Here is a 13,800-nt window from a genome sequence, read left to right as displayed (position 1 = left end):
TGTCCTCATGTGGCCTTTCTTCTGAGTGTGCATGGACAGAGAGGATGGGGAGGTGGGGAGATCCAGGGTTATCTTATCTGAGCCAGGCAGAAGTCTTAAAACTTTCTTCATGCTTGAAAGCATCTGCATAGCTCAGATAAAGGGTCCACAGCTTATGTGTTCTTGCTTACCTTTCAAGTTGTTTGGAAGAGAATCCAAAGTTCAACACATCCTCATGTCCATGGCTTCCTTACTGCTTCATGTAAGCAAGAAAAACAGCTCAAAGAATGTATTCTGGGTTATCCAGTGGCCTGGCTTCAGTCCCTTCCGGGCACCAGTAGAACCCCTTGCCTACCTGAATTATTGCCTTTCTGTGAGTCTGTTTCCACCTTTACTCTGTGGATTCCTTTGGGGCCAGAATCATGTCTTATTTATTTTTGTCTTTTAAAAAACTGTTTTTAAATTATGAAAGTAGTACATTCTCAAAGTAGAAAGAATTTCAAAGAATAAACAAAAGAGAGGAAGTCCCCTTTCGATCTGCCCGTTTCCAATCCCACTCCTCTCCCCAGATGGAACCACTATTAACAGTGTGTTGTACATATTTCCAGAACTTTCCATTCACAAGAATAATGATGCCAATAAATGTGCTAACGTTCATTGAATGTTTACTGAGTCAGGTGCTATGCTAAGCACTTTCCGTGCATGTTCTCAATTAATTCACAAAACAAGCCTATAAGGTCGGTGTTATTTTATTTCCTATTTCACAAAAGAGGAAGCCAAGGTAACAGACCTAGTTTCAGGGAGATTAAAATGTGAAATAAAATATGCATCTTTTAAAAAGTGCATCTTAGAATTAATGTAATATGGCATTAGAGGCCCAGCTGCAAATAAATATGCATCCATATAATTGGCATGGGTATATTTCTGCAGAAAGTCCCTGGAAGTAAAATTGTGCTAAGATGAAGGTGCAGTTTTTTACTTTGATAGATAATACCAAAGCCCCTCCAGGGGACCATTTCTTAGTCATCTGTCTCCCACTTACTTAGCACAATGTCTGGCATTTTGTAGGTATCCAATAAATGTTTGCTCAGTGGACAAAATGCATGAGCTGGCCCAGCAAATACAAAGCATTTTGAGATACTCACATGCGAAACAAAACACAAAAACAAGAACAAAAAAGCCCCATCACCACCAAAAAAACCACAACAGTGACTGACAGTGAGATTAGTGTATTTTAGGAGCACAATGTGTACACAGTTCTTGCTAAAGCACTGGCCACAAGAAGTGACAAACGCTAATAAGTTAATTTTATGCAGAGTGATGTGTCCAAAGTGATTATAAAATGTCTTACAAAACTATCTATCAAAAGGCTGTGCACTCAATTTTTTAAAAATACAGTAATAATTCCAGCGTTTTATAAACCCCAAGACTATACTAGTCGTGAGAAATTTCCAGAACTCTTATGGTCTGTCATTTTCTCAAACACCTGCAAGATTACTTGCATCAGAATTACCTGGAGTGCTTATTAAAATGCAGACCCCACTCCAGAGCTTCGGAATCATAATTTCTGGGGATTAGGGCCAGGGAATCTGCATTTTATGCAGGCAGTGATTCTAAGGCACTCAAAAACGTGGGAGCTAGAGCATTAACAGGCTTTAATAGGATGAGTCTCTTAATTAGATTAGCACTTTAAAAGAGCTCTTTGGCTGTCGAGTACAGAAGTGGGCAAAGATCTCTAAAATAGTTAATGGCATCATTCATTCCAGCGCCAGGAGAGGGGCCCAGACCGCCGGCGCGCTGGCACGCCCCCTGCCGGCCTTTGGCAGCCTCGTCCTGGGTCCCGTCGTAGCAGCCGACTGCGACTGCGCGCCCCGAGGCCGGCGAAAGCCTCCTCCGGGTGCTGCGACCGCGCCAATCCGGACCGGAAGCGGAACTGAAGTCGAATTAGCCTAACGCGCTTCGCCGGCCGCCGCCGCCCCCACCCCGGATCCCGACTGACTAGCAGACGCGCCGGAAGCGGAAGTTGCTAAGAGGTGGGGGAGTTGTTGGGAAAGTGTCGGGTTATTTTCGGGCTTCTTGGGTTAAGCGCGGTTGGGTAACCTGGGCAGTCCTCACCCGCAACACACCGGCTACCGGCCCGGAACCCTCGCCCCGAGGGGTGTGGTACTCGGGGCTCGGACTCCTTCCCCGGAGTCCTTGTGACCTCCTGGTTGCAGGAGTCCCCTGCCCCTTCCCTGGAGTGAGGCCCCGTCCGGCTTCCCGGTGTCCCCGCAGACCCCCGCCATGGGCAACACGAGCAGCGAGCGGGCCGCGCTGGAGCGGCAGGGCGGCCACAAGACGCCGCGAAGGGACAGCTCGGGGGGCGCCAAGGATGGGGACAGGCCCAAGATCCTGATGGACAGCCCCGAGGACGCCGACCTCTTCCACTCCGAGGAAATCAAGGTGAGGGGGTGGGGGAATCCGGCTCCCCTTGACTAATGTGGAGGGGAGGAACCCTCTCCTAGATTCCCCGCCACATCCCCTCTAAAACTCATCGGAAGTGGGAGGGAGGTGATACTTAACTCCGTGCTCTTAAAAGCCAGATGGTCCTGTAAGAGCCCTCTTAGCAGTCCAGGAACCTGTGTCTAATTACCGATGAGAAAGTCACCCCGAGGGAAGAGGAGCTGACTTCGTTTAACATCATTAAGGCGAAAGCAGCTCTGGGACAGCGTTTCAAATTCTTAATTAATTAAGATCGTTGAGTTAGCAGCAGGTGAGCCCCAGTCTCTGCTCTCCTCTTAGGTATAATTAGTTTCACAGCTTTGAGAGATTTTTCCTCACCTTTACGAAAACTGACACTTCTTGTAGTAGCTGGTTTTGCAATTTATTGTCGATTTTGGAGATAACCCAGAGCACATGAGTAAGCCAAAAGCAGTTACACAGCTGACTGCAGTTGCCAGAGGTGTTTCATTCTAACTGAAACCTTTAGTTCACACAGGCTACTTTAGAGCAGACATAGAAAAGTAAATCCACTTTTGGAGGTCAGTGGGTGAGTGAAGTGTCAGTCTGAAAGGGGGGCAGCCAGCTGCTACTCACCTTCTCTCTCCTATTGTGTAAATATGACTTAAGATTTTAAAGAGACCAAAGCAGACATTTTTGCAGGCCACATTTGGACATCCTACCATAGTCTGCTTTAATTCATCAAAACTTCGAAGATGAGTCTTGACTCCTGCTTCAGCGACATGCATGCTGACTTACTTGATGGGGTCTTTTGTTTCCGGCTGCAGGGCCCACGCCTGGTGTCCAGAACCACGGACACTTGGTTCTGGCAGCTGATAAGTATGTGGTAGAACTGATCCCTTAAGGACAATGCAACAGAGTAGGTTCAGGAAAAATCAAGGTGTCTCCCCAGCCCAGCATATTCTCTGTTAGTATCCAGTTGCATATTAATCATCATTGCCTATTAGGCTAATTGCCTGGCAACTCATTCCACCTGTACTCATATTTTTTCTCAGGTGTTGGGCTTGGTGTTCACATTATCTTAAATCCTCACTTGGATCTTGGCTTTGAGTCTAAATAAAGAGCCTTTTACTGGGCCTTCCGTCCTGTGATTTGCTCTTGCTTTCTCAATTTGTTGCATTCCTGAGGACCTGTGTGCAAAGTGAACTTTGGAATCCTGTTTCTCCAGTGACTTGATATCCTTTCCCCCAGAAATAATTGTGACCCAAGGATGGCTATTTAAGACACCGTAAGAACCCTACTACTTTCTTCTAGAAGTATCTGTTGTTCTGTTGCTGCTCCAGAATTCCTACAAGAAACGTTTAGCATACAGAGGATCTTGTGGATAATGATTTTAAATAGTGTCGGGGCGCCTGGGTGGCTCAGTCGTTAAGTGTCTGCCTTTGGCTCGGGGCGTGATCCCGGCGTTCTGAGATCGAGCCCCGCATCAGGCTCCTCCACTGGGAGCCTGCTTCTTCTTCTCCCACTCCCCCTCCTTGTGTTCCCTCTCTCACTGGCTGTCTTTCTCTGTCAAATAAATAAATAAAAATCTTAAAAAAAAAATAGTGTCCATCATCACTTCCTCAGAAGTTACTGAAATGATGTAGCAGACACTGGATTGAATGCCCTATACTCCCAAAAAAGTCATGGGTTATTTTAGCTACACTAGTTCACTATTTTGGCTGTGGTTAGTTATCACCTTCTCAGTGGCAAGTGATTCCAGTCTATTATTCTTTAATCTGTAGATCTTGTTCAATCTTAAAAAAAGCAGACGTCATTTAAGATCAGCTCCGGTCAGGGCGCCTGGGTGGCTCGGTCAGCTAAGCCTCTGCCTTTGGCTCAGGTCATGATCCCAGGGTCTTGGGATCAAGTCCCATGTCAGCCTCCCTGCTTAGCAGGGAACCGACTTCTCTTTCTCCCTCTGCCCTTCTTCCTTGCTTGTGCTCTCTCTCGCTGAAATAAATAAAATCTTAAAAAAAAAAGATAAACTCCAGTCAGTATTTGAAATGAAGGTCTTAGAAGCTCGCTCAGCAACACCTTTAAGGGTCTCTCCCAGCTGGAACTCCCACTCTTTTAATGTCTTGGGCTTCTGACTAGGAAATATGTTTAAGATCCAAAAGCACATATATTTCCCCCAGAGTTTGGTGTGTTTATTTCTCTCTTATTTTGGAATATCTCAGTTATACATCACTTCCTGCTCTTAGAAGCTAACGTTTGCCATACGGAGGGTCAGTCTGTGCCTTATCCTTTTCTTCCCAGTGCCTGGACAGCACTTTGAATATTTTTTTCTCTTAGAATCTGGATTTGTGAGTTTTCAAGTTGACAGCTCTGGAATTGTCCCTAATAAATTTTTGTGTATTTCAAATCTTGTTAATTAAGGGAAGAAGATGACATGTATCTTATCTGGTCTTGAATTCATTGTACCCTCTTCCAAGTGAGTTCTGTAGTTTCTACTAAAATTTTGGTGTAGATCTCTTTAATAATAATATTAATAGCTAATAATTATTAAGTACTCACCAAGTGTGAGTTGCTTATGCAGAGCAATTCACGTGGACCCTGTCAGTCTTTCACAGCAACCTTAAGAAATAGTTCCTTTTGTTATCTCTGTTTTGCAAGTGGAGAAACCAAGGCACAGCTATTAAGTTAATGAGCTTGAATATGAACCTAGTAGTAATCGCTGCTTCTTTAGAATGAATTGTCTACATTAGGGTAACCGTCCATTGTAGGGAGCTCCCTGATGGCTTCCTGTCCCTGAGTAAACTGTTCCGTTTCTAGGCTCCAGAGAAGGAAGAATTCCTGGCTTGGCAGCATGATCTGGAAGTGAATGATAAAGCCCCTGCCCAGGCTCGGCCAACAGTGTTTCGATGGACGGGGGGTGGAAAGGAAGTTTACTTATCTGGGTCCTTCAACAACTGGAGTAAACTTCCCCTCACGAGAAGGTAACTACTTGGGCAGTATTCACATATTTGTCTTAATCCAGGGATCCTATAGTTTCTAAATGGGGAATGGAAAAGGATGTGTTTATAAAATGGATGCTAAATGGAAAATAACTTTGCTTAATAATTCACAGGGTTCACATCTCACACCCAGTTAGTCTCTAGGTTTAGAGCACACTTAGAAGAAAACATCTCTTAGCAATGAGTATTTCACGGACATCTTTGACTTCAGATATGCAGCTATGTGTTTGTTTAGGCAGGACTTCTGCAGAAAGAGAGAGGTCTATTCCTAGTGCAGTGAAGAGAGAGCACTGGGCTGGGAATCTTCAAGACCAGGATTTGAGGCCACATTGGCTGAGCTCACATCTCGGTGACCCCTGAGTCCCAGTGTTTCTATCTGTAGGAAGGGAATGTTGGGCAGATAATCTCCGGGGTTCCTTCTCACTTTGCCTCTCCATGTATTACTTTTGTTTGGAAGGCACCTGTTCTGTAGGCATCATTAGCAAACCCGTAGTAAGACACGTGATCAGGAATCCTAGCATGGCCTTCCGTCTCCAACTGTTACTGAGAAAGCGTCTTCACTAGTGAGTGTTCTTGATGAAACAGGCAGAGAGTATGCCCTGCTGGGTCAGGCCCGATTGCTGCCTCAGACCTCAGGCTTTCCCAGGGCTGATGTCGGTGTAGGAGGGAGACACTCAGCACAGTTACAAGTCCTTTTAAGTCCGGGGAACAAAACAAAGAGTCTTCCTGGAACCTTGTTTTAATAGGGAAGCAGGTTTCTTTAGAGACCTATTTGTGGATCCTGTGAAATCAGTCCCATCTCCGGCCCAAGGCAGACTGACAAAGACTAAAACTGCAGCACGCAGTTTACGTGGCACTGCTGTCCTCCACGTGAGCGGTGTTTTGCGTGCAGCCTGAAAAAGATACATGCCTGTTTGTTGACCTTTTGCTGGTAGGAAGGCAGATTATTCCTGCATTTGAGCAAAGTGAGTCGTCCGGGAAACCTCTTGCATTGCTGCTTCCTTACAGCTTTTCTAGATTGGGATCATTCTACTGAACTGACTAAAGTGGTTAAAAATGTTTATTTTGCAGCTGAACTCTTGGTTTCGCATGGAAAGGTCGGGTTTTGTTCGACGACTGATTTGTCAGTAAGCTTAGGAGGGCAGCTCACCCAGCTGAAAGCCTCTGCATCCTTTTTCCTTGCAGCCACAATAACTTTGTAGCCATCCTGGACCTGCCCGAAGGAGAGCATCAGTACAAGTTCTTTGTGGATGGTCAGTGGACGCATGACCCTTCCGAGGTACTCTTCCTCCTGCCCTTGGTCCTCTGACTGCCTGCACAGTCCAGACAAACCACTTTCCCTTACCGATTGTGCCAGGTCCCTTTGTCCCACTGGTAAAAGTCCCCGCGTGCGGCTGAGCTAGGTAGCAGTGCTGATAGTCAGACTTACGGGCAAACTTGACGGAGGCGAGCAGATTGGCTCATGAGCCAGGAGATGAGACCTGCCAGCCCAGAAGTCTAAATCCTCTAAAGAATAACTCCAGAGACCTTCCACGTTATGATTTGTGCCTGTCTGTCTCTTCCCAGCCAGTAGTAACCAGCCAGCTTGGCACAGTTAACAACATCATTCAAGTGAAGAAAACTGACTTTGAAGTATTTGATGCTTTAATGGTGGATTCCCAAAAGTGCTCCGATGTGTCTGGTATGAACACAGTTATTTTATACCACGTGTGTGTAGGTGGGGGCTGTGCAGTCTAGAAATACTCTTATTTCTCTTGTCTCTCACTCTTGAGCTCAAGCTGCTGCCCAGTCGGGTGGATGTTTGTAGCTCCCTAAAGAGCCACAAAAGTAATTCCTAACTCTTGTCGGGTCAGGTTGTTGAAATCCAGCCCAAGGGAGCTCTAAGTCATTTTTTTGGTCATCTCCAGTATTCAGTAGGTCTGCTTAGCCACAGAGAGTAGACTGTGGAAACAGAACCAGAAGTTGATCTCGTGCCAGGGGCAAGGCCCAAGGGGCCCTGGAAAGTTGCATTCGGTTGGTGATGAGCCAGCTCAGGGGAAGCCTGCCAGCTCCCTGCCCACTCCCGACCTGCTCGAGGTGCCTGCCTAAAGAGTTTCAGCCTGACAGGTGATAAATGGACACCTCCGTGACCTCATGTGGTATATCAGCACCTTCTCAGAATCCCTTTGGGGGAGACGAAGGCTCATCACAGGAAACAGGCTAACTGTGCAACCAGCGTAGTAAAACTTTCCCGTCTTCCAAGAGTCAGCCAGTCGTCAAGCTTTCAGTAAATTGCTTTCCATCCAAATCCACAGGAAGAAACAATACATGGAATTCAGGGGCAATGATGTGTTGTAATCTAAAGTGTCCATGCCAGCTTCACTGCCCCTTCTTGCACGGGCTTAAATAATTCCTGGACCCCTGTGGGAGGCAGCGGAAAGATTGCCCAGGATTGTACCTGCTAATCGAACAAGATGGGTTCAGTTCAGTTTACAGGATCGTTCTTCATTGTACCTGGCTGGGCCTGGAGCTTCTGCCACCAGGATCTCTTACTCTTATCAGTTCAGAAACCACAGTGGTAAATTGACCGTGGTGGGCTTGCTTGGCTGAAAAGCCAGCTTGTTGAGCAGGAATTGGAAATCCAAAAATAGTGTTCTCTCTGGATAGCTAGCTAACTAATCTTTTCAAGAAGTCATTTATTTCTTTTTAGTAGGTGGGAATTGGGGGATGGAGAAAATGCCCAAATATCCCCTACTTACTGATAAGTGTAATTTTAGGCCACGTACCAAAGCTTTTAGTCAAGTTTCCGCAGCATAGACCACCTGGGGAAAGAAAACTGACCCCTCACTGCCAGTAAACCAACATCAGGCTTCATATTCAGATACCCACTTTCTTAAAAATACATCTTTACTCCCAATGGCTCAGTTTTCTGCACTTAATACATTTGTCAACTTCCTGCTGTCGTATGGTTGGGTCGTGTGAAGGGAGCCTGTACCCTAGAAAATGACGTCAAGGGAACTGGCAGAGCCAGAGCGCATCAGATTTCTTCTGGACGGCCCCAAGGCCCAGGCGACCAGAACCCGTCCCAGGCGTCCCTTGAGTAACTGCTCAGTCCCTTCCAGGTGGCCAAACGTTGCTAAGCGAGCTGCCTCTAACCTTATGAAACACTGCCCTTCTAGAAACTTCTTAATATATCAGTGTAATCAAGACACTCAAGAGTTTGAAAGGAAGCTGAGAGATCAGATTTTCAATTTTTTTATTTTTGGTTTTAGGTTTGAAATGGGCCTTGTATAACCTGTTTTTGCCACTGTTTCTGTATACACAGGCTGCTTTATCTTCTGTTTTATTCTGGCTGGTGGAGCTCAGACCTTGGGCTTGGCTGCTTAAGCCTCACTTGAAGCCCTGAGCTTCTTTGTGGTATTTGCCGGGCCGGCCCAAGGCGAGAAGCATTCCTGTGCAGGGGCCTGTCAGGTTAGGTTACTGTGAGCAGCTTCCTTGTTGGTCTGACCCAGAATCACCAGCTTCGCCCCCACCGCTGTCTGCCGCCAGGGCATCTGAGCTTGCTGCTGAATTTTATGCCAGTCACCCAAGTTCCAGAAGGGTTTTCTCATTGCCTCTACTTTTCACCCTTGGGGACTGTATATTCTTCAAGGGAATAAGAATCTTTATTGAGGGGACAACGATGCCACAAATTCAACGAGACCGCTCCTGAAACTCACCATTTTCAAAGTCAGTGTCCTGTCACCATCTCCCAACAGAGCTATCCAGCTCCCCACCGGGACCCTACCATCAGGAGCCGTATGTCTCAAAGCCAGAAGAACGGTTTAAAGCCCCCCCCATTCTCCCTCCACATCTGCTCCAGGTCATCCTGAACAAGGACACGGGGATTTCTGTGAGTACACAGGCGTCTGCCAGGACCATCCTCCACGGTCGTGTTCTGCTGTTCCCCTTTCTGACCACCTCTTGGAAAGCAGTTGGTGAAAAGGTTTCTGGTTGCCCATCGGTGTTAACGGCCAGGGTCCCCCTCCGCTGTGGGAGTGGGCTAGAGCAAGATGTTCCCCGAGTGTGGGTGCTGCTTTCCCATCACACAGAGACTTTCTGAACTTGTCTTTCTTGTGTTTCACTCCTGCCTCTCCCCATTCCATGATGAAATACATAGCCACCCCTTCTCAGTAAGCTACCGAATGGAATTCCTCCTCTGGGCCCCCCAAGTTTTAGAATCGAAATCACCAGATTGCTTTCAGAAACATCAGCGCTCCTGGATCCAAATTTGGGGAATCTGGGTAACACACGTTTTCTCTGGGACGTTGATATCACTTGCAAGGAGAAGTGTATATCCTCCTGGATCCTGAAGAGCACCCCATTCCATTTAAGTAGATACGCACAGCATGGCCCTCATTCTCAGGAATCTGGGTGTTCTTGTGCTTTGTCCAAGCTGTCCCCTAAAATTCACATGTCTGTGAGGTGGTAAAGTAACCGTGCCGCTGCTCTGGACTCCACATACAAGTGGGTGTCTGCGTGCTGAGCTGAAGAGCTGGATGCAGACGTGCAGCCCCCCCCCCCATTATCCATTTCATTCTTCATGCTCCCTGAGTCTTATAGACATGAGCTTGCAGTCCACTACTCGGAAATGTTTAGATTTATCTTGCTGCGTTCTCTAGAGTGCACTCGTTGGACAGCTCTTTCTTCCTGCTTCTCTTTCAATGAGGACAGAATCATGGCCCACACTTTAGAGGCCAAGGTAAAGCCTGATCGAGACACATACCAATGTATCCAGCAGGCAAGCAGGGAGCTCCCCTTAGTTGGAGTATGAGGCATGACCCCCCCTCACCTCACCTGTCCTCTTAGACAAGCCCTATACTGTCCAGCTTAAGCAGAAAGAGGCATGAGAGCCTGCCTCTTTTCTGTTGATACCCACTGCTGTGAAATAAAACGAAGAACCTTCTTCATTTCCAAATCCTAAATGCTGACCATCTGCTTTTGTTCCCCCCCCAGTGTGATCCAGCTTTGCTCCCTGAGCCCAACCATGTCATGTTGAACCACCTTTACGCGCTTTCCATCAAGGTAATGACATGTTTGGGGCTGATAGAGCTGTGTTTCTCTAAGTGTGCTCTGAGGTCCCCTAGCGACAGAATTACCTGGAGTACTTGTCAGAGGGGGGCAGCTTCTGGGACCTTAGGCAGACCCACAGGCTCCGGTTCTGAAGACAGAACAGGACTCTCTTTATTAAGCCCCCTTGATGATTCAAACACACACGTGCGCACACACGCGCGCGCGCCTGCGCTAAAGTTTGAGCCCTTAACTTAGTCCTGCCTTTGATCATTTCCACCCTCTTCCTCAGGATGGAGTGATGGTGCTCAGCGCGACCCACCGATACAAGAAAAAGTATGTCACCACCTTGTTATACAAGCCCATATGAAGAGCTGGGAGCCAGCGGTGGGCCCCAGGGAACGGTGTGCACTCCTGGGCTCCACGCGTGCATGCTTTCCACCAGAGGGAACGGACTGTACATTTTTCATTTCACACTCTTTATAAGACATTACATACCCACCGTAGTCCTGCTTGAAGGTTTGTTCCAGGCACGGCAGCTCCCAAAGCGCCTCGGTCTGTAACAGTCCTCTTAGCACCCGTGGCTGTGAGCCTCGGGCTCAGCAGTGCTGAGAATGGAGGGAGGGAAGGCAGGAGGCCTGTACCCCCACGCCACGGGGCATGAGGACAGGTGCACTTCTGAACAGACATCCTCGGAACTGGTTGTGGAGATTCTTCTTAAGCCAAAAATGAACACTAGCCACTTTGCTGGTAAAATCCGGGAAGCAGGGACCGAGGCCACACAGAAATTGCTAATCATACGTGTTTTTGAGACCATCCGCTTGTCCCTGCTGAGGCCTGGCCGTGGAGCTAACAGCAAGTACCAGTCCTCTGAAATCAAAGCAATAGATGGTCTCCTGTTCTCTGCTCCAGGGAGGTACAATTTCTATAGAAATTAGAACCTGTCTGATTTCCAGATGAAGATTTACAGTTGTTTCTTATGCTTATGTGCACTAAGTACTTTTGTTTTAAACCAGAGGTGGCTGACTCTGTGGCCTTAGGGCATTTTTTAAAATCACCCCAACTAGAATATAGATCATGTGAACTGTATTCAGCAATAATCTGTTTTTAGAACACACTTTGAAAACTGCTGCCGGATTTCTCCATCAAGCCGGATGATCCTGAGGACTGACCACTGTTAGCTGGAGGGTTGTCCAGCTTTTTATTCTAATCGTAATGAGGTGACAGTGTTACCATGAAAACTTTGCAGAAGCACCCTCCCCTAGCCTGTGCCATCTTGCTCAGGACCTCCGTCTACCTAGCAGTGAAGGCAGTAGCAGTTGCTGCTGCTTATTCTGGAAGGACCTTAGAACTTGACAGCAGCCGTCTAAATTTGTGTCAGGAAGACATCCTTTGGACCAAAGCAAACCTTTTTTACACTCGGCATGGTTTCCGGGGAGATGCTGCAGATGTGCCCATTAGCACGGGTTCCTGTCCCCAAGTCAGCAGAAGCTATTGTTATGCCCTGTGTTCCTGCTGGGAGATGGAGGAACGTGCTCCCTGGTTTCCAGTATTTATTTGGTAAACCTGAGTCTGGGATACCCTTTTTTTGTTACTGTTTTCCAAACACTGAATTATTGTCACCTTGACGTACAGGTTTCAATAAAGCTTTGTAAAGATAACGGGACGTGCTCTTGGAGGAAGCTTTGATTTTATTCCGTCGTTTGGAGAAGAGACTGGAACTCTTCCAGAGGTTTACTTAGCACAGTGCTTTTTTAATCTTTTATCATACATCAGCACTCACTGAAAATGGTCCCATCCTTGTGGTACTCCGGAGTGAGTGACAGGGCAGCTCCAGCTGTCCCTGTCCCCAGGGCGGAGGAACATTCCCTTGACCCATCCATTTTGCACGCAGAATTTGGAAGGCTGTTAAGGAGCCTGTAAAACTGAGCTCCTTTGAACTACTGAGTCATGAGGGGAAGCCAAGGAGAGGCGACAGTGAAGGTTCCCAGCTTGGGCAGGTCGGTGGCATCCCCACGTCAGAGGTGTTGCCACCTCTTGCTCATCAGTAAGCACCACGGGAGCCTGGGATCTTGACACCGGCTTTGAAAGACACCAGGACATTCTGGAATCAGAGTTGTTCCCATCAGCTAAAAGGAGCTCTGTTTGTTCTACCAAAAAAGATGAAAGATTACAGATGTTCTTTTAATAAGCCTTTCCTTCCCAGGCATCAGGAAGCATTGAAATAAGTTTACGAGAACGAACCTCAGTCATTTGGTTCACTGGAGGTGGAGGGTAGCCTAGAAAGCATTCCTGCCTCAGTAATTAGCTACTTCGCTGAAAACCCAGGTGATGTGGGAACCCTAGATTTTAAGGACTATAGAGATTATTTAAGTAAACTATGGAAACATGCAAAAATCCTCTCTCAAAAACTGGATAGAGTTTTAAAAAAATACAATTGAAAATACACACCTAAGCTCGAAAGAATGAAAGGGACCTACTCAAGCACCAGAAGCCAGAGAGCATTGCCGTGTTGGCGAGCTGTGAGCACAGCCTCTAGGTCCGTGGTGGGGACAGAGGGCGGCCAGTGGTGGGGCCCTGCGTGACTTGGTCCAGAACAGCACTGCCCTTTCTGTGAGGGGGCATTAGAGAAGCTGACTGCCAGCCTGAGTCAGCTCAGAAGAAGCCAGCCGCCCCAGGCTGTGGGGGAAACAGCATGGATTGGAAATCCAATGTAAAAACTAATTGGGAGCCAGGAGACCCTGTAAGAGCCCTCTGCAGCCCAGTGGCTGCAGAGGACTCCCGAAGGAGGTGCCACTATGGTGGAAATGCGGGCACAGCCACCACCTGGAGCCATGGTCTCAGCATTCTCTACAGCTGTCGCTGTGTCTAAAAGACTTAGGTTTCTTTAAAAGGCAATACAAAGCAAGTCTCCTGCAGCTCAGAAGATTGCTTACAGGCCCAAGTGAAAGACTTGATACCCAAGGTAATGGAAATTATTTCACGGTTGTGGGAAAGGAGACCCAAATCACAGGGGCAAAGCCGAATGTAGAAGTGAAGTGTCCTATGACCCGGGCAGCGCCTTCGCTGTTAGCATTCCCACGATGGGTGAGGACTGGTTCTGTGGTTAAAGCTTAACCCGAATTGCTTTTGAATGAAGATACATTCTTCCCTCCGGAAATGTATATACAAATGAATTTATGGAGCCAAAGGTAAGGCCTTCACGTTACTACCATGTAAAACGGTATTGGGTCAAGAGGACCATATGTCAAAATACTGAAACCAAAGATCAAAGGACCCAGGCAAAGTCCTTTCTCTGGCTTCACTTACCGGTATAAATGTGAGGGAAGTCAGTCGTGCTAACCTCACCAGGTCAAAG

General features: G+C 47.2%; 1 protein-coding gene across 3 annotated transcripts; it reads left to right on the top strand.

Annotated features, from left to right (window-relative positions):
- Positions 1-1,888: 1,888 nt before the first annotated feature.
- PRKAB1 (protein kinase AMP-activated non-catalytic subunit beta 1) lies at positions 1,889-12,108 on the top strand. 3 transcript variants are annotated; one of them, XM_040619860.1, is made up of 8 exons: positions 1,889-2,012; positions 2,254-2,421; positions 5,233-5,396; positions 6,576-6,693; positions 6,981-7,095; positions 9,152-9,285; positions 10,389-10,457; positions 10,735-12,108. In XM_040619860.1, the coding sequence occupies exons 2-8, from the start codon at positions 2,263-2,265 to the stop codon at positions 10,810-10,812; spliced, it is 837 nt and encodes a 278-aa protein (XP_040475794.1). In that variant the 5' UTR covers positions 1,889-2,012; positions 2,254-2,262; the 3' UTR covers positions 10,813-12,108. The 3 variants fall into 3 exon arrangements, with proteins under 3 accessions (XP_040475794.1, XP_008705905.1, XP_040475793.1); XM_008707683.2 differs by lacking the exon at positions 1,889-2,012 and having other exon boundaries at positions 2,019-2,421; positions 6,600-6,693; XM_040619859.1 differs by lacking the exon at positions 1,889-2,012 and having other exon boundaries at positions 2,019-2,421.
- The last annotated feature ends 1,692 nt before the right edge of the window (positions 12,109-13,800 follow it).

Source organism: Ursus maritimus, unplaced genomic scaffold, assembly GCF_017311325.1.
Source record: "Ursus maritimus isolate PB19 unplaced genomic scaffold, ASM1731132v1 scaffold_33, whole genome shotgun sequence".
NCBI classification, from domain to species: domain Eukaryota; kingdom Metazoa; phylum Chordata; class Mammalia; order Carnivora; family Ursidae; genus Ursus; species Ursus maritimus.
Note: the sequence above shows the minus strand (reverse complement) of the source record. Positions and strands in the feature narration are given on the sequence as shown.

What these genes read in the sequence shown, in the direction of transcription:
- PRKAB1 (XM_040619860.1), top strand. Translation starts at nt 2,263, where the DNA reads ATGGGCAACACGAGCAGCGAGCGGGCCGCGCTGGAGCGGCAGGGCGGC. An exon ending in TCCACTCCGAGGAAATCAAG is followed by an intron (nt 2,422 to 5,232) that starts GTGAGGGGGTGG and finishes TTCCGTTTCTAG; the next exon opens with GCTCCAGAGAAGGAAGAATT. An exon ending in AAACTTCCCCTCACGAGAAG is followed by an intron (nt 5,397 to 6,575) that starts GTAACTACTTGG and finishes CCCAGCTGAAAG; the next exon opens with CCTCTGCATCCTTTTTCCTT.